We start from the raw sequence: 19,927 nt of genomic DNA on the forward strand, positions 1-19,927 counted from the left end.
TTATATATAGTAAATAAGAAAATCTTTAAAAAACAAAAACAAACATTTTCATTATTACCTAACATACTTACAATTAACAGCAAAAAGTTCATCAAAAACAATATCCATTCAGTTAAATTCTATATAACCAAAGAAATAAACTATTATTATATATGACAGCTCAATCTCAAAATGTCCTAAAGAACAGACCAGAAGTGAGCATCTATATCGTATTTCACCTGTATGAAATTCTTTAGGAATGAAACAACGATACAATGAGAAAAGACATTCACCATCAAGTCTGACCTTTGTTCAATCCTAGAGACCCACATGATAGAAGGAGAGACCTCCCAAAAGTTGGCCTCTGTCCTACAAATGCATGCACACACACATAGGCACACATGCACAAAATGTTAGACATAGATGATTGTTTTTGTATGAAAATGCTTTTCATACAATATAGTCTGATTATAGTTTCCCCTTCCCCAACCCCTCCCAGATCCTCCCCAACTCCCTATCAATCAAAATATACGCCCTTTGTTTTTTTCCTCATTAGAATACAAACACACATCTAAAAACTAAAAAAAAAAATAACAAACTGAAATAGGACAAAACAAACAGAAGAAAAAGCACAAGGAAACACATACAGCATGGAGACACACACACTCACATAAAGAGAAATCCCATGAAAACACAACACTGAAACCCATAATACATACACAAAAGGCCTATAAGGAAATTAATTAACTAAAATAAAAATAATGCTCAGGCAAAACATTATGAGACAAGGAGCCTCCAAAGCTGCCACTGTGTTAGTCTGTGTTGGCCTTCTACTGCGAGGTATGGAGCCTGCCCATTAAGAGTAGCTTAGTTTTGCAGCTCAGTGAAACTCCATTGGAAAAAAACTAAATTTTCTTTTGCGTGAAGTTATCAGCTGGAGACAGCTTCTGGGGTAGGGCTGGCAGCTGGGGTGCATTTTTACTCTCAGTGCTTAGACTCCATCAGGCTTAAACCTGTGCGGGCCCCCTGTGCATACTACCACAGTTTCTGTGAATTCTTGTATGTCAGTCCTATTGTGTTTTTGGAAGGTCTCGTTTCCTGAGAGTCTTCCATCTCCACAGGCTCTTAAAATCTTCCCACCTCCACTTCCACAGGATCCTCTGAGCTCTAAGGGGAAGGATTTAATGGAGACATCCCATTTTGAAAGTAGGGTTCAAAGGTTTCTCATTCTCTACATACTGTCTCAATGTAAGTCTCTCTTTTGTTCCCATTTGCTGCAGGAGGAAGCTTCTCTGATAAGGGATGTGTACAATGATCTACAGCTCTATGAGTATAGCAGAATGTCATTAGGAGTCATTTAATTGCTGTGTTCCTTTAAAGTAGTGATTCTCAACCTTCCTAATGCTGCAACAATAAAATAATTTTGTTGCTACTTCATAACTGTAATTTTGCTACTGCTATGAATCATAATGTAAATATCTGATGTGCAGAATACCTGATATGCAACCCCAAAGTGGTCACGACTCACAGGTTGAGAACCACTACTTTAGCAAAACAGTAGTATTTGGTTTTGCTTAGGCCACTGGGATATGTAGTCTCAGGTTCTTGGTCAGCCAAGCAGCAATGGGAATGGGTTCTATCCCATGGTGTGGGTCTTAAATTCCACCATATATTGGCTGGTTACTCCCCCAAGCTGTGTGGCACTACTGCGTCAGCATTATCCTGCAGGTAGGTTGCCATTGTAAACTGAAGGATTTGTAGCTGGATTGGCATTTATCTTTCTCCTCCTGTAGCTTTAGAGTATTTTCTAGAACCATGAAATGTTCTAGAAATCAATATGAAGACTCTAGGTAGGCATCAATTCAACTTCTCCCTGTTCAATGAGTTGTGTAGATGTTGTCTTCAGCAACACAGCATCAGTTTATAGCCAGAATAGCCCTGACAATAGCATGGGTTATTTGGGGGTGTCCATAGAACCCCCTTTACCACCAATTATATGTAACCCATTCCCAGAACTGAAAGCTTCATTCCGTAACAAGAAATATCTAACTGGGGCTTTGTCTTCTCTGTTATTTGTGATTCCACTTAGATTTCTTTCACATATGTATACATTTTAAGAAGCTGCTACTGAATTGGGTTTTCATACACTCTTCAAATGGCTCTTAATTTTAGCTGTCCCTCCCTTATCCTCCCTTCTCTCTCTTCATTTGATCTTCCCATTCTAGGCTTGCCCTCATACACCTCAATAATCCATGACTGTCTATTCTATTTCCACTGCTTAGGGAGATTCAATCCCCCCCCCCCCAGTCCCTTACTCTTTAAGGCTATATATGTCACCTGCTTATCAAAGACTTAACAGTTAACATCCACGTAAAAGCAAATGTATACATATTTGTCTTTTGGAATCTGAATTAACTCACTCAGGATGATTTTTCCCCCTAGCTCCATTCATTTACCTATGAATTTCATGATTTCATTTTTCAACAGCTGAGTAACATTCTACTGAGTAAATATATGACATTTTCTTTAGCCTCTCTTCCATTGATGAAAATCTGGGCTATTTCCAGTTTCTGGCTATTATGAATAGAAGAACAATGGACATGGTTGAGCATGTTTCTCTGCAGGAGAAGGTAGCGTCCTTTGGGTATGTGCCCAAAAGTGGTATAGCTGGATCTGGAGGTAGACCCATTCCCAGCTTCCTGAATAACCGCCATACTGATTTCTACAGTGGCTGCTCAAGTTTGCACTTCCATCAGTGTGGATGAGTGTTCTTATTCTACATCTTCACAACAGTGAGCTGTCATTTGTTTTATTGATCTTGGTCATTCTGATTGGTGTAAGATAAAATCTCAGAGCAGTTTTGATTTGCATTGCCCTGATGACTAAGGACGTTGCTCATTTAACTGCCTCTCATCTTTTGAGAATTCTCTTCAGATTTGTATCCCATTTTTAAATTAGGTTATCTTCCTGATGTCAGGTTTTTTGGGTTCTTTATATATTTTAGTTGTTAGACCTCTCAAATGTGTAGTTGGCAAAAATATTTTCCGTTCTGTACCCTGTCACTTTGTCAAAATAGTTTCTTGAGGTTCTGCTTTTAATTTTGTTCTTAGTGACTGTGCTACTGGCGTCTTGCTCATAGTCTTTTCCTATGTCAACGAGTTCAAGATTGTTAGTCACTGTGTTCTCTTATATCAGACTGAATTTTGTGCAGGGTGTTAAGTATGGATCTATTTGCATCCTACCACATGCAGCCATCCATTTTGACCAGCACCATTTGTTAAAGATGCTATCTTGTCCCAATGTGCATTTCTGACTTAATTAAAAATCCAGTACCAATAGTTGTGTAGACTTACATTGAGTCTTCAATTCAATTCCATTGATTAACATGTCTAATTTTAGATGTGTAGCTTGGCCTTCATGTGGGTCCCAAACAACTGGAGCGGAGGTTATCCCAAAAGCTGTTGCCTGTACGTGGAATATGTTCTTCTAGCTGGGCTGCCTTGTTTGGCCTCAGTGGATGAGAAAGTACCTAGCCAGTGTCAGGGGATACCCATGAGGGATCCCACCCACTTAGAGGAGAAGGGGACAGGGCATGGAGGGAATAACTGTGGAAGGGGATGACCAGGAAGGGGGCAATAAGCAGGATGTAAAGTGAATAAGTAAAAAATAATTTTTAAAAAGCAGACACTAGAAGTTAAAATATTTGGTTTAATTACTAGATCATTCTTTTTTATGTTAGTAGAATTGATTATTTGAATGATGTATTAATTTTATAATTAAATATTAAAGTTGGTTGGAAAAAAAATCATGTCTGTTTTTATGTCAGTACCATGCTGGCTTTGTTACTACAACTATGTTGTACAATTTGAGATCGGGAATAGTGACAGCAGTTCTTTTATTATTCAGAATTGTTTTCAGTATCCTGATTTTTCTGTTTCCATATGATGCTGAAAATTGTCCTTTCAAGATCTGTGAAGAATTATGTTGAAATCTGATGGGGCTTGCACTGAATCTGTAGATTGCTTCTGGTGGGATGGCTATTTCTTCTGTATTTATCCTACTGATCCATGAACACAGATCTTTTCATCTTCTGATATTTTCTTTCCTTCTTAAAGAAATTAAAGTTTTTATCATATAAAGTTTAGTTAGAGTTACCACCAAGATATTTTATGTTATTTGAGGCTATTGTAAAAGGTTTAGATTTCCCAATTTGGCAGAGTATAGGTTGGTAATGTATGAATCTCCTTAATGTCTGTTGTTATGACCCACTTTTTAGCTCTAATTTTGTTAATTTCAACATTCTCTTTTGACCTTTTAGTTAACTTTGCTAAGGGTTAGTCAACCTTACTGATCTTCTCAAAGAACCAACTCTTCCTTTCACTGATAATTTGCATGTTTGTTTCTTGTTTCTATTTTATTGATTTCAGCCCTGAGCACTCAAGTGTGCTAAGTTACTAGTATGAGATCAACCCAAATATGTGTTTTTGTGTGTGTGTGTGTGTGTGTGTGTGTGTGTGTGTGTGTGTGTATGATATGCATGCACTTAGTGCTCTGAACTTACCTCTTAGAATAGCCTTTATTTTGTCCCTTAAGTTTGGATATGTTGTGGTTTCATTTTCATTCAATTTTTAAAAATGTTTTAATTTCTTTCCTAATTTTTGTCTTGACCCACTTATCATTCAGTAGTGAGTTGTTCAATTTCCATCAGTTTGTAGGCTTTCTGTTGTTGCTGATATCCAGTTTTAATCCACAGTGGTCAGATAGAATGCAGGATGTTACTTCAATTTTCTTATATCTGTTGAGACTTGCTTTGTGTCTTAGTATATGGTCAATTTTTGAGATAGTTCCATGAGCTGCTGAGAAGGTATTTTATTTTGCTTTGGAGCAAAATGTTCTGTAAATATCTGTTAGGTTGGGGCTGGGGATTTAGCTCAGTGGTAGAGCGCTTACCTAGGAAGCGCAAGGCCCTGGGTTCGGTCCCCAGCTCCGAAAAAAAAGAACAAAAAAAAAAAAAAAAAAAAAATCTGTTAGGTCCATTTGGTTTGTGACATAATTTAGCTCCAGCATTTTTGTTTAGATTTTGACTGGATGTCTATTGATTGATGAGAGTGGGGTACTGAAGTCACCTTCTATCCTTCTATGGTGTGAAGGACCATATGTGATTTAAGCTGTACTAGTTTTACATTAATAAACTGGGGCATATTTAGAAGCAACCCAAGAGATAAACAGAAGAGATAGAGAAGGACGCTCTATGATGAGTATATGGTGCCCTTCCTTATCTCTTCTGTTCAGTTTTGGTTTGAAGTCTATTTTGTCTGATAGTAAAATGGCTAGACCAGCTTGCTTCTTGGGTCCATTTGCTTGGAATATCTTGTTCTATCCTTTTACCCTAAGGTGATTTCTATCCTTGATATTACGGTATGTTTTTTGGATACAACAGAAGAATGGATCCTGTGTGTGTTTTCAAATCCAATCTGTTAGTCTATGTCTTTTTATTAGAGAATTGAGACAGTTAATCCTGAGAGTTACCAGTGGGCTGTATTTATTGATTCCTACAATTTTACAGTATGCCCCGCCACGCTCCTTTTGATTTGCTGGTCTGAGATTAATTATTCCTTGTTTTCTTGGGTATGGTTTACCTCTTTAGGTTCAAGATTTCCTTCTAGCAACTTATTTGCAGACAGCTACTGGTTAAAGATGGTTTTATCATGGAATGTTATTCTATTTTGGTTTTCTCTACTTACTGTGATTGAAAGTTTTGTTGGATATAGTATTCTTAGCTGGCATCTGTGGTCTCTTAAAAGTTTATAGAACATCCTTCCAGGCCCTTCTGGCTTCAGAGTATCTAGTGAAAAGTCACATCTGCCTTTATATGGTCCTTGGTCTTTTTCCCTTGAGACTTAATATTCGTTATGTTATAGTTCTGTATGTTTAATGTTTTGACTAATATGTGTTGTGGGGAATTTCATTTCTGGTCCAGTCTATTTGGTGTTCTGTGTACTTTTTATACCTTGACATGCACTTCCTTCTTTAGGTTAGGGAAATTTTCTTCTATGATTTTGTTGAAAGTATTCTCTGTGCCTTTGACCCGCATTTCTTCTTCTATTTCTATTAATCACAGATTTGGTCTTTTCATGTTGTTTTAAATTTCCTGAATGTTTTGTACTTGGATTTTTTTTTCTATTTAACATTCTTTGAGGTATTCATCTCTTCTATCTTATCTTCAATGTCCCAGATTCTCCCTTCCACGACTTATATTCTGTTAGTTAGACTTACCTCTAAAGTTTTAACTTCATAAATTTCTCATTTCCAGTATCCCCTCAGTTTGGATATTCTTTAGTGGCCCTATTTCTACTTTCATGTCTTGAACTGTTTTCTTCCCTTCATCCCACTGTATTTTCATAGATTTAATTAGTGGATTTGTTCACTTCCTCTTTAAGGTGCTTGAGCATCTTTTTAATAGCTATTTGAAGTCCCTGTCTTATGTTTCAAGTATATTGTGTTTCTCAGGGCCTAAGGTAGTAGGGTTGCTGGGTTCTGATGGAGGTATACTGATTAATATTGATTGTGTTTCTGGGCTGGTGTCTAGGCATCTGATTTTGGGATGTTTGTGATACTGATATCTGGTCTTATCTTTGTTGGGTAGGTTTTCTGTTCTTTGTTTCTGTTGCCTTCTCTGGATCTTAGCAGAATGTTGTGGCTATGGGCTGCATGGTACAGAGAGCTTCTGGATCCTGACAGAAGTAGCCACTAGGGGTCCCAGGTAGAACTAGATATTTCTAGAGTTGTGGGCTGACACAAAGGAATGGGAATGGACTAGAATTGGGGAGGGGGCACTGAAAGGGTCCATAGGATGGAGAAAAGCTGGATCTGTCACAAAGTTATGCAAGGTTCCCAGGGAATAAGTAGGGTCAGAGGAGAGAGGACAAAACCCTCCAAGTAGTCTGCTACAGGGCTGAAGATGAGACTGGGAAATTGGGATTGGAAAACGGAAAAAGAGTCAGATGTTTCCTTCTTGATTGTATGGATGATTTCAGGGTCACTTACATATTTTAAAATACATTGCTATACTCAACATGTATGGTTTGTTCTATCAATTTCTTCTTTTTAAACAGTTTTTTAAAACTCATGAATTAATCAGAAGATTAGATCCTTAACTTACTTCCTATTACTGAACTGGTCACAGTTATTACTAAGACAAACGCAACTCAGGGTCTTTTAAGATTTTATACCTTCTAAGTGATCAATACTTTCACTAGTTTGATTAAACACAAAGAGGCTTAGAAAGATATGCTTTTATATAAGAATATTTTACAATATGAATAAAAAGAAATGAATTTTAGAGAACCTTTTCTGTACCACTCACCCACACACAGCTTTTTCATATTGTCTACATGATAAATCCTCCACAGTCCATGAAGATGCTCTATGGAGTCATAGCTTTGAAAACACATCCAGCATAACCAATGGCTTTACTGTGCAGTAATGGTGCTGACTAAAACTCACAAGTGAACTACAGTAGCGAGTTCTAAATTAACATACACTAGTTTCCTTGTTATAATTTACAAATTTTTAAAGTTATTTGTAAGGAGCCAAACTGTACAGTGTTTATAAACAAATCCAAGAAGAACCCAGGTTTTTTGTTTGTTTGTTTGTTTTTTTCCATCTTTATTAACTTGAATATTTCTTATTTACATTTCAACTGTTATTCCCTTTCCCGGTTTCCAGGCCAACATCCCCCTAACCCCTCCCCCTCCCCTTCTATATGGGTGTTCCCCTCCCCATCCTCCCCCCATTATTGCCCTCCCCCCAACAATCATGTTCAGTCTTGGCAGGACCAAGGGCTTCCCCTTCCACTGGTGCCCTTACTAGGCTATTCATTGCTACCTATGCAGTTGGAGCCCAGGGTCAGTCCATGTAGAGTCTTTGGGTAGTGGCTTAGTCCCTGGAAGCTCTGGTTGGTTGGCATTGTTGTTCATATGGGGTCTCAAGCCCCTTCAAGCTCTTCCAGTTCTTTCTCTGATTCCTTCAACGGGGGTCCCGTTCTCAGTTCAGTGGTTTGCTGCTGGCATTCGCCTATGTATTTGCTGTATTCTGGCTGTGTCTCTCAGGAAGAACCCGAGTTTTTCACACCAGTCCCTTGCCTGCTGTGTCACTCTTGGCAAGTTAACTTTTATCTTCATGCCTCTGACTTTTCATCTATGGGACATGGCAATAACACTATTCTTCTGACAATGACTTACAAAGACTCATTAAACTAGGCAGCTGAACGACTCGACTTGAGTCACAGCACCTGCCAACAATCTAGGGTCAATCCCCAGGACTCACGTGGCAGAAGGAAAGTCAATTCCTGGGAAATTGTGACATTCATGCTTGCATAGTATTTCTAATGTCTTTAAAAACAATCCACGGGGTTGGGGATTTAGCTCAGTGGTAGAGTGCTTGCCTAGCAAGCACAAGGCCCTGAGTTCAGACCCCAGCTCCGAAAAAAAAAAAACAAAAACAATCCACTACGATAGGGATAAGGTACTCACTCAGCACTGCAGCTGGTTCATAATGAACACTCCATGATTTCACTTATCATTATGATCGTGCTCATGATTGTGACTGTGATTAGAGATTAGATTAATACATAAATCAATGCTATACCTGACAATTTGAAAAACACCAACAAGAATTCATGCCGAAGGACTGAATCGTCAATTTCTAAACAACATATAAATGACCAATACTCATGAGTAATATTCAACATAGGAACAATCAAAACTGTTTCAAGATGGTTAATATCAAAAGGAAATACTAGGAGTTGACAATGATGGGGACAAACTAAAGTCCTTATATATTGCTGACAAGATTTTTTTTTTTTTCTTTTTTTCGGAGCTGGGGACCGAACCCAGGGCCTTGCGCTCGCTAGGCAAGCGCTCTGCCGCTGAGCTAAATCCCCAACTGCTGACAAGATTTTTAAACAGTTCAGCCTCTATGAAAAGCTAGCAGTTTTACAAAAGAACCATAAACAGAACCACCATAAACCCAAGTTAGTATATTCAAACCTACCTCTAGGTACATCTACATACTAGAAAAATAAAGGTAGTCCAGTCACAGGGGGTTATCACCTAAGAATGAAAAGCTGAAAATCAAACATATTTATATACCAAAGCTTATAACAGCATTTCAGTGACTAAAATGTGAACACAACTCAAGTGTCCATCAGCAGATAAATGGAAAAGCAAAATGCAGCATATGTAATAGAATTCAGTCATGATAAAGAATAAATTTTGATAAAATAATGAGTCTTCATGATATACATGGTAAACATGACCAGAAAACAAATATATAATTTTATGAATATGAGGTATATAAAATAGACAACTCACTAACACAAAAACTAGAACAGAGGTTACCAGCATTTAGGATGAAGATATGCAAGGCAGAATTATTATTTAATGGTACAGAATTTTTGTTGCAGATCATAAAAAGATTTTAAGTATATACTGATGGTGTGATAATTATACAATTTGAGTATTTCAATATCACTAAATTGTACTAACAGATTAAATTTTGGAAATATATATTTCAAAATAACAATGAACTAATACAGAAGAACTTGTTACTTTAGCATCTTCATTTTAATTCCTGCAGTTTATAAATGAAGAACTCAGTATCAGTTCTGAAAAAGGTAGAGAAGCTATGATTAAAACATACTGCTAGGGCTGGAGAGATGGTTCATCAGTTAAGAGCACTGACTGCTCTTCCAGAGGTCTTGAGTTCAATTCCCACCAAACACATGGTGGCTTAACCATCTGTAATAGGATCCAATACCCTATTCTGGTGTCTGAAGACAGCGTACATGTACTCATATGTGTAAAATAAATAAATCTTTAAAAAAATGCTGCTAAAACCATTTAGAAAACAAGAAGATGAACCTTTGAAAACAAATATGTTATAACAAATGTAACCACAAACTAGATAGTAGAAATGGTATTATTCATTCTCTATCAAAAGAAAAAACTACGTCAGAGCTCAGTTACTGACCACCTCACTTTACCAAATATCTTTAGGACTCACTTTTGCATGATTAATTACTTCTCTAGCCAAGTGAAGAAATGACTTATATTCCCTAAATCTCTTGACTGTGACTCACCTATGCATTATATACTTTAAAAACTGAGGACTCAGCCAAGCAATAGTGGCACAAGGCCACCAACACTCAAGAAGCAGAGGCAGAGCAGGCAGATAGATCTCTGAGTTTGAGGCCAGCCTGGTCTACAGAGTAAGTTCCAGGACAGCCCGGGCTACACAGAAAAACCCTGTCTTGAAAAAAAAAAAAAAAGAGGAATCTCTTCACAAAGTGTTAGAAAATATATGTACCAAACATATTATTAACTAGGGAGAGAAGAATAAGTTAAACTATAGATCGAATCAATCCTTGTAATGAATTGTCACATATTGAATATAAACAGTAAAAATCTTATGGTATTATCAGTCCAAATATAAAGCAATTAAAAACTCACTCCAGACCCCTGCACTCCTGTTGGCTCACCATGAAATAAAATAATCATGAAATGAAAATCATGCTTTAAAAAAATAAAAACAAGTCTTATTTTATAATCTAAGCTGGTCTAGAACTCACTATGTAGACTAGTTTGCCCTTAAACCTGAAGCAATTCCCCTGCATCAGTCTTTACAGATGATTTCTGAATACAGAAATTACAGATACCAGAACTACCATTCCAGTCCAGGTTTCTGTTTTGTTATTATTGTTGTTTTAACTAAATTTCTTGGTTCCTATCTAACGCAGAAGTTTAAGTTTTCCCTCTGTTCACTTGACTTGAAGCAGGAAGATAAATCTTCAATGATTTATTCACTAGAGAAGGCAAGCAGAGGGGTGAGTCAGAGGGGTGAGCGACAACTCAAGAAATACTCATTTATTCTTGTTAAATTTTGAAACAAAAAAGTATTGCCTATTTTCTAAAAAAATTCAACTAAAAGTAAGTATATTTGAAAATATACTTTTAATATTACACACACAGAGTATAACACCAAACATGTACACAGGAAAAAAATGGAATAAAACATTATAGAATAGTTACCTCTGAGAAACATTTGCAGATGATTTAAATTTTCTTTGGATTTTACAAATTTCAAAATTTTTCACATTAAGCAACTTACCATTTACAATTACAAAATATTAAATGTATTGATTATGTGTCCCGGAGTTTAGAAACTAAAGGGTAAGGTAAAAAGTTAACTAGGTATATCTAGTTTTCCCATCACATACATAACATTTGTCCTTCCTTAAAGTATCAGTTCAGATCACAGTTTAAAAGAATCTAAGCCTAAAGAACTAAGATACAGGAGGTGAAAAGCATGGGCCTTGTCTACCTCCAAAGGACTGCTGCAATTATCATCGCCTCCTCCTTTGTGGATATTGTTCATTTTTGTTTGCTGTTACCTAGGTAATGGTACTTCCAGCATTTCCCTTAAAGACTGTGAAACTCACAATCTGGTATTTCTCACTGTAGAGTTTTCCTAACCTTCAGCTTTGAAAGGTCATCTCCCTAAGGGAAGCAGTGAGATCTAGAAGCTAAATCAGGAGGCTAAGGAATCCGAGGTTAAGAGTTCCAATCCTGACAAATTATGGACTTTGTCTCCAATTTTGGAAATAAGCTGGACTTCCTGAGCCAGTTTCTCTCTGGCAAGGACATTTTTTTAAAACTGTTTTGACAGATTCAGAACTATTGACTTGAAAGTCAATAAAGTTTCTTTTTAACTTTTCACACTATTCTGAATTTTGGGTTTTTGTTTTGTTAGATATTCTTCTCTAAATGGTCCACAATCCCACTTTATATACATAAGTATTATCAAACTCTTAGCCTCAGAAATGCAGGCAACATAGAGACTAGAGCTTGAACCATATTGAAGATCATTATTAATGTATACAGTCCAATAGAACCTTAGAAGCAAAGCAAATGAAGAGTAATTTGATAAGAAAAAGTAGAAAATTTAAAATATCTGAATTACAGCAGAAAGATAACAACTTCTATATAATAATCTAGCAAACAGAAACTGCAGAGATAGCTCAGAAGTTACAAACATTTGTTACTCTCGTAGAAAATCAGTTGGGTTTGATCCCCAGCATCCACATATGAATCACAATCGTCCGTTAACTCAAGTTCCAGGGGAGCTGAAGCAACTTGTTTGCTGACTTCCACAATACCGGGCACACATGTGGTGCATACACACACATGCAGGCAAAACATAAGTACAAATAAAATACAGCAATCTAACAAAGGAGGTTTTGTTTTCTTATTATATACTCATAAACATCTTGCTGTTTTCTTTCTACTTTCCTTCATGTACTTCTTCAAGATTGCCTCCTCACCAGAAGATAAACCACTGCTCTTCTGCAGTACTTGGTAGCCTTCAGGAAGAAGGGGTGGGGGGGCTTGTTTTTGCTTTTGTTTTTTTCTTCACAAACATCAGAGAGCAATTTTCCCTCTGCCAAAACCAGTGAAGCAATTTCAGTAGTGCCCTCAGCATACTTCAAACTTCCTAGTTAACTAGACCAAACATCTCTAGTTACTTGAAAGTTTTTTTCAATAAAGTAGAATAAGAGAGCAAATGGCTAGATTTTTTCCTGGATTAACTCAAGACATTAGTTGATGCTTGTTTGTGGTTAACCTACTTAAAAGGTGATCAAATCACTTTGCTACTGAAGAGAGCAACTGTAAAGAACAATTACATAAAACCCTCTGCTCCAACTTACCTCATCCTTCTTCCTAATGAAAACAAAGAATCAGAAGCCACTGCCTTGCCACTTCAGTAATCTCAGCAAGCCTACTGTCTTAGTCATGTGAGGTCCTTTTCTCTTCCTCAATAATGACAGTCATTTATTTCACCTAACAGTATAGAACACCACTGTACATTTGTTTTAACATTATGAGTACTCAAAAGCTGAGTATGGTAGCTTATGCTTATAATCCCACCACGCAGAAGTCCATGACAGGAGAATGTTCACAGATTTTAAGCCACTCTGGGCTATATACTGAGTTCCAGGTCAGCCTGAAATGCAGAGGAAGACTCGGTCTCAACAGCACTCAGTTTTACAACTGAAAAAGGCTGAGGCAATTCTTGTATATGTTCACATTGCTCATGCTGGAAAGTTATATAAATCCTTATTTACAAATCTGTGATGTAAATCCACAAAACTCTGAAGCCCTAAGCTTTGCTGATAACCTTCTCTCACATTAGTCTCTGACTTACACTAATGTGGTTATTTATAGTCTTGAGAGCACTTGGCTTGATTGCAAAAATATTAACATGACTGACTCCTGATGATTCCTCTTAATGTCAGTAGGGATTTTATACCACTGTATATACACTGTATATATCAGTTTTCCAAATTCAGTTTTTAAATCTAAAATACTCTAGTCCAATTACTATAGAAGAGATTACAGATATACAATTTGAGTCACTGAAAAATACTATAATTCTCTGAAAATAAAGTAGTAATAAGCCAATGATAAAAATTAGAACTATACTAAAATAACAAAATAAATTGTTCACCATTGTTTATGAACTGAACAGTGATAGAACATGTAAATGAGAATTTTTCTCTCAAGAAAATGGGGCTATTTGAATTTAAAATTACATAAAGTTTTCTTGGAAAGTCCCTATGGATCTGGAAGAACTCATTTATTTGTTTCTTATTATGTACAAACCTTGAATTCAAGATCCCTTCTGTCACCTTTCCCAATGCTGAGATTACAGATATGTAAAGCCACACACAATCGATAAAGAACTCTTAATACATATAAATAAAACATGAATTTGGAGGGACTAAGAAGATAGCTCAGCGGGTTAGAATACTTCCTCCGCAAGGATGAGGAACTGATTTCCAATCCCCAGCACTCACATAAACGTCCAGCCGTGGTTGTATGTCTGTGACCTCAGCACTGCGTGCAGAGACGGGAAGGTCTCTGAGAGCTCACTAGCCATCTGACCAGCCAGCTAGTCTAACAAAACCTAGCTATAAGCTCAGTGAGAGGCAATATCTCAAGGCCATAAAGAGCCCACATCTAGTTCTGCTCCCCCATAATGCACACATATACACGCAAATGAATTTGGACAACATTCAGAACCTATGCCATATTATAAGTACTAAACTGAAACCTAAAATTCAAAGAATTTCTACAATATTAGTACTTATTTGTGATAGTTTAACTAATAATCGTGAGAAAATTCAAACACTTAAGCAATGTGAACATGTTTTGGAATGTATATGACACACATTCACTCATCTTTCTTCTACCAGCTAATTATATAGAGCACCGAAAACATTCAGTCTTGACTGAACAACTTTACTCAGGTATACATTAATACAAAACAGGCTACATATTGAAGCATGTAAGAATGAGAGACTGAAGTCAGGGGAGAAGGAAAAAAGGACAATCCACTAATAATCTCTAAAGTTAAATAAAAACATCCTACACAAGAGCCAGTGAGTGAACCACATTAAACTCATACTGAACCAAAATGCCTTTAATCCCAGCACTCACAAAACAAGAGGCTGGTGGATTCTGAGGTTCAGGCCAACCTGGTCTGCAAAGCAAGTTCTAGGACATCCAAACTACAAAAAGAAACCCTGTCTGGGGGGAGAAAAAAACTGTAATAGGCCAAAATGAAACAACTTCCTGGATTCACTGCTGGTAATATCTTAAATAAATACAAAAACATAGTCTCTAGAAGTGCAAAAACCAGACTTCATCTTTGACTCAACTCCTGAAATATTCAATATTATATACTACAACATAGGCCTTCCACCCTATCAGCTCCCATGAGAAATGCTTACCAGCTCCCACTGTCCCATTTCTAGAAATCTTAGTACTTAATGAAGTATAATTCCCTTCCTTTATTTTGTGTTTGCTGAAATATGAAATAGTACCTACCAACTTTTTGAAACTTTCCAGAAGGTTCCTTTTGCAGTCCATAAAAAGAGATCTACACTAACTTAATGTTAATGCTGCTACTCATTTTATTAACTGAATATTTTAGATAAATCCTAATGGAAGTATTAAAATTGTAAAGTACAAGATATCTGCTGACTCTTTAATGTACTTGTTCCAAGAGTGATCAGTGCACACTCTGCAAAACCTGTTACACAGATGAGTGCAGAGCACTACTACAGACAGTTCAGAGGAGCTCGAATCCCTTTCAGGGTATCCTACTCTTGCCATCCGCTCACTCAGGGTGAAGTAGTTCATTTTAATGTTCTCATTGTTTACCAGAAAACATAGACAGCAAGGCTAGCTTTGCTGCTCCCGTTTCCTTTTGCTAGCTTGCTGAGCTTTTGCAGGCAGTTGACTTTGCTTTGCCGCTATAAATATCTGGGAAATGTTCTGCATTTGACGCTCGCAGATTCTGCGTCCATATTTAGCTGTTTGTGGCATGTCTTTGTTTAAGCTACTCTACCACCCATAAAATCAATCAGGTTGAGCTCTAAATGGTCAAACGGAAGACGAATTAACATTTAATACCTCCTTACTATGAGGCAGAAGACCAATCTGCTAGACCTGATGACAATAAAGGAGGTAGTAAAGGAAGACTATAACCAAGACGGACAGACTATGGTCAGAACTTTATACTCCTGACAGGACATGGACACAATCTGTTAAGACTGGAAGGAAACATTTTACTCAAACAAAGGACAGCATAAACATTTTCTCTTAGCTGTGTCTCAAAGACTTGCATTTGTTTGTGCTCTAAATATAGACCCACCTACTACAAAGTTCTGAACATATTCCAAAGAAGTTTTCCAAATCATGGTAATACACAAAGCTCTGAATATATTATCAAGCAGAGAGCCAAACTTGTTAACCAGAATAAAAACAGTGCCAGTCTTCCAATCTGTGAAGTAAACTAAGAAAATACTGCTCCTCAAAGTTTCTATGAGATATCCTTAAGAAGGGAGAAATATTTTTGTTAGGTTTTTTTTTCTTTTTTCGCATGATTTCAAAAAGAGGATGTGAGCTAGCCAGCATCCAGAATCCTTCAATACTTCTCAGTACAATTAGCCTTTGGAACCATCCCCACACTGTGTAAACCAGACCTGACCAGCATCCTATCTCCACCTTCCTAACTTGTGAAAACAGAGTCCTCCGGACGATAAGGTAAAAAGTGCTGAACTGAGAGCTTGCTCAACTACTAGCTTCAAAAGTCAGGACGGAATCTGTCAGGACGGCCCAAGTTGTAGTTAAATAATGGGACTGATTAGACCACAGTCCATATTTAATCCACACACTTAAAGGAAAGGAATTAAAAACTTCTCTCAAACAGGTGGATCAGACTTTTAAAAGTCTCTATAAATTATGTACAAGATCAAAGATAACCCCAGAGAATCAGCTTTGAATACACAAAGCAGACAAGAAACAAGAAAAACAAACATATTCCTTAATGTTTATTTTCCCATGGTTGTTCATGCCTTTAATCCAGGCACTTCTGGAGGTAGACGCAAACAGTTCTCAATGAGTTTGAGACTAGCCTGGACTATGTGGCAAGTTTCAGGCCAACCAGGGCTACATAGTGAGATCCTGCCTAAATAATTTTTAAAAACTGATTTTCTGGGCTGGAGAGATGGCTCAGCGGTTAAGAGCACTGACTGCTCTTCCAGAGGTCCTGAGTTCAAGTCCCAGCAACCTAATGGTGGCTCATAACCATCTGTAATGGGATGCAATATCCTCTTCTGGTGTGTCTGAAGATAGCTACGGGGTACTCAATATAAAATAAATAAGTAAATAAATCTTTAAATATTTGATTTTCCACATTGACATTCTGACCTCAAAGAATCATACAATAAACAATTTTAAAACTACCTAAAACAACCAAGACCCATTTAGTTTTGATTTGTATCAAACTATGGACAACAAAGCAGTCTCCAGGGTAAAATCCTTAGAAGAAAAAGCAGCAGCATTAAATAGTAAATAAAAATGAGTTTTAATTACCTGCAGAAATCACTACATTTAAAAAAAAAAGATGATGATGCAGTGGGAATTCTACCACTTAACATAGAAAATAACTTCTTGTGTATGAATTTATGTGCATGTAAGCCAACTACTCCAGATTCCACATTGTATGCAGAAGCCTGGGACGGGGAGATGAAAATGACTCACACAAAATTAAATGACAGCGAAGCTGTGGCAAAGCCAAAAAGAAAACTATCAGGTTCTTGGCCCTAGCTGTATGCTACTAATTTCTAGGTTTCTTCAAACATATTTAGATGTATGTGCTGGGGCGTGTTTGTGTGCGAAGATGTGCATATGACAAGTCCAGTTCTAGAACAGACTACCAAACATTAGTGAAAGTTTACATGGGTTACATGTGAGGGATACTTACAATAAGGCCTAGAAAGCCCATATTCTAACGTGGTCCTCTAACATTGTATAAAAACAGTTAAGTGAAAGTGTACACAGACAAGAAGATAAAATGGAACCACAATGTACTCCAATTTATAGTCATTTTTAAACTCTCATCAACTTTTGTTATAAGTGATCAGCTAAACTGAATTAACAGTCAGGTGGACTATAGTGCAGTGCAGCAAAGCTTTTAATCCAACCTGCTGAGAATGAATTCAGCAACTCTGCACCAGTTCCATTTAGCGGGGGGGGGGGGGGGGGGGGGGGGGGGGAACGACGACGGACGACACACGACCACTTAGAAATACCAGCAAAATACATACATTTCTAAGAACTAGCCATAAGAAAAGGGGCTGATTTTTATGACTGAAAACACCCTTACAGATTATTTAATCCAGTCCACTCATCTTACAGATCAGTAATCTGAGGCAAAAAGGTGGTCTTATCTGCCCTAAATTGTTTAATAATTTAGTGACAGAACTAAGGCAAGAACTCAAATGTCTGAGATCTTTCTCTCCGAGACGGGCCTAAAGACCTGAAGTCAACTGAACTGTCCAAAAGACAACTTACAGACCATGAAAAGGGTGGTCTTGAGTTATAAAGCACGATCTCTCCTTGGAGTATGAAAGCAGAAACATAATACGCCAATCACCAGCAGGGTTAGATGCACACGACTGCAGGGCAGCCATCTCAACACTGTTTGTCCCAGATGCTTCAAACTGGTCATCTTACACTTTATGTCGTTTATGGTCATGTGGGCTAAGTGATAAACATTCAGATATTTTGATATTTTGGAAAGCCACAGCTAAACCATGAACCCACCATGTTCAATGTTTCCACAGCCTTTCCTTAATAGAAACTCATCATTCGGTTTTAATTTAAAAGATGGTTACCGGGGAACACAGAAAGGGAAAGGTTTTTAGTGTGTTCATCACTTTAAACCTGCTGAGTGGCAACCGGGTAGCTTCACAATGAAAACCAGAAACAATAGTGCAATCTGAAACAATCTACACACTCAGGACAAGTGGAGAGTAAGGTTCAAGGAAAAGCTGTAGGTAAATCTACTGCTTCCAAACACTTTAATTGGGGCTGGTGCAAGGGCTAGGACTAGGGCTGGGTCTCTTCCCATCTCCCCCACCCCCCACCCCCCTCGATTTTTTTGTTTTGTTTTGTTTTTCATTCATTAGCTCATCTTCTACTAAGCCTTCCCTATCTTCCTCTCAGCACTGGCTTCACACAACAGGAAGGAAATGAAATCCCATTCACTTGGTTTTGTGCCTTGTTCCATCCAACCTTCCTGAAGACTCTGCAGCAAGTGTCTTTAATTAATCACCTAAGAATTACGTCCGGATAGCTCAACTCTATAAACTTACTGTGGATATCTAAAGAGGTCCAAAGACCTCACTGAGTCACATAACCAGGCGCTATGTTGGATAAACTTGTCAAAAAGCATTTCCTGCAACAAAAAGGGATGTGGGCAGCTGACCTAGGATAGATGGGGACTCGGAATGCATCAGAGCCTAAGGAAAAGATAAGAAACGCCAGCCTCTGAGGCAGGCAGACGACTTGTGATCCTTACCGAACACCCGGACCCAGCTCTGCTGCTGGCACACTGACTCCAGAAGGATCCGATCCAGCATGCCACCGGCCACTGCTCCGCTGACTGGGACGACCGCGTCCAGATCCTCCGGGGGCAGCGGCGAGTCGGACTCCAGCCCCGAGAACATCTCCGGCCACGACAGCGCCTCCGCGGCTCCTCCGGACGACGGGGAAAGCTCCATGGTGTCCCAGAGGGAGCAGGCGGCGGCGGCGGCAGGGCGGGCTCCCCGGCTGCGGGAAAGGGACGACGGCGCGGCCACCAGCACCCGAACGGCAGCCGGCGCGGACGCCGCTCACCTCCTTCCCCGCCGCCCACTGCCCAAGGGCCGGGCGCCGCAGCCCACCTGCAAGCGGAGGGTGGGACCCGGACCGGGAGGCGGGTCCAGCGTGGTCTGGAGCGGAGGCGGGTCCGGGCTCAGGTGCTGGTCCGGAGCGGACGCTGTGCACCGGGGAGCGCGGGCTCACCTCCCGCCCCCACGCAGCCCTGCTCAGCCCCCGCGGGCGCGTTCGCAGGCGGCCCGGGCTCCGGCTGAGGATGGAGCGCGGCCAGGCAGGGCTGGGCTCGGGGGCGTCGCCACCAGGGGCCGCCCCCTCTGACCGGCTCCCGCCGCCGTCGCCTCAGGGGCTCAAAGCGCCGGCTCCCTCAGCCTGAGGGGCGCGCCCGGCCCGGCCCGGCTTCTTTCCGCCTGGCGTGGGCTTGCTCCTGCGGAACGCGCAGACCGGCCCGCTAACTCTCAGGCCGCCTCTCCGGCCGCTGCTCGGGCTCCGGCTCGCGCTCCTCTGAGAAACCCACAAGCCCGGCAGCCGCGGCGCTGGCGGCGGCGGCAGGCGGCATCCCAGGGTGATAGGCCGGAGCAATCGAGAGCCGAGAGCACGGCCGCGTGTGCAATCCAGTAACCGAGCGGAGGAGGAACTGCCGCCGAAGACAGCAAAAATCG

At 39.3% G+C, this 19,927-nt stretch overlaps 1 protein-coding gene across 5 annotated transcripts in view; it reads right to left on the bottom strand.

The window, feature by feature from the left end:
* The window catches only part of Rasal2 (RAS protein activator like 2), a 293,984-nt gene extending 274,152 nt beyond the window's left edge, over nt 1-19,832 (bottom strand). For 3 of the 5 annotated variants that reach the window (XM_017598813.3, XM_008769638.4, XM_063272348.1), the window contains exon 1: nt 18,970-19,676. In XM_017598813.3, coding sequence (XP_017454302.1) covers nt 18,970-19,171 — 202 coding nt within the window. In that variant the 5' untranslated portion in view covers nt 19,172-19,676. Of the gene's footprint in view, nt 1-18,969 lie in introns of all 5 variants that reach the window. The other 2 variants (NM_001401196.1, NM_001401195.1) reach the window with 1 other exon arrangement.
* Between the last annotated feature and the right edge of the window lie 95 nt (nt 19,833-19,927).

The sequence above is a fragment of the Rattus norvegicus genome, chromosome 13, assembly GCF_036323735.1.
Source record: "Rattus norvegicus strain BN/NHsdMcwi chromosome 13, GRCr8, whole genome shotgun sequence".
NCBI classification, from domain to species: Eukaryota; Metazoa; Chordata; class Mammalia; order Rodentia; family Muridae; genus Rattus; species Rattus norvegicus.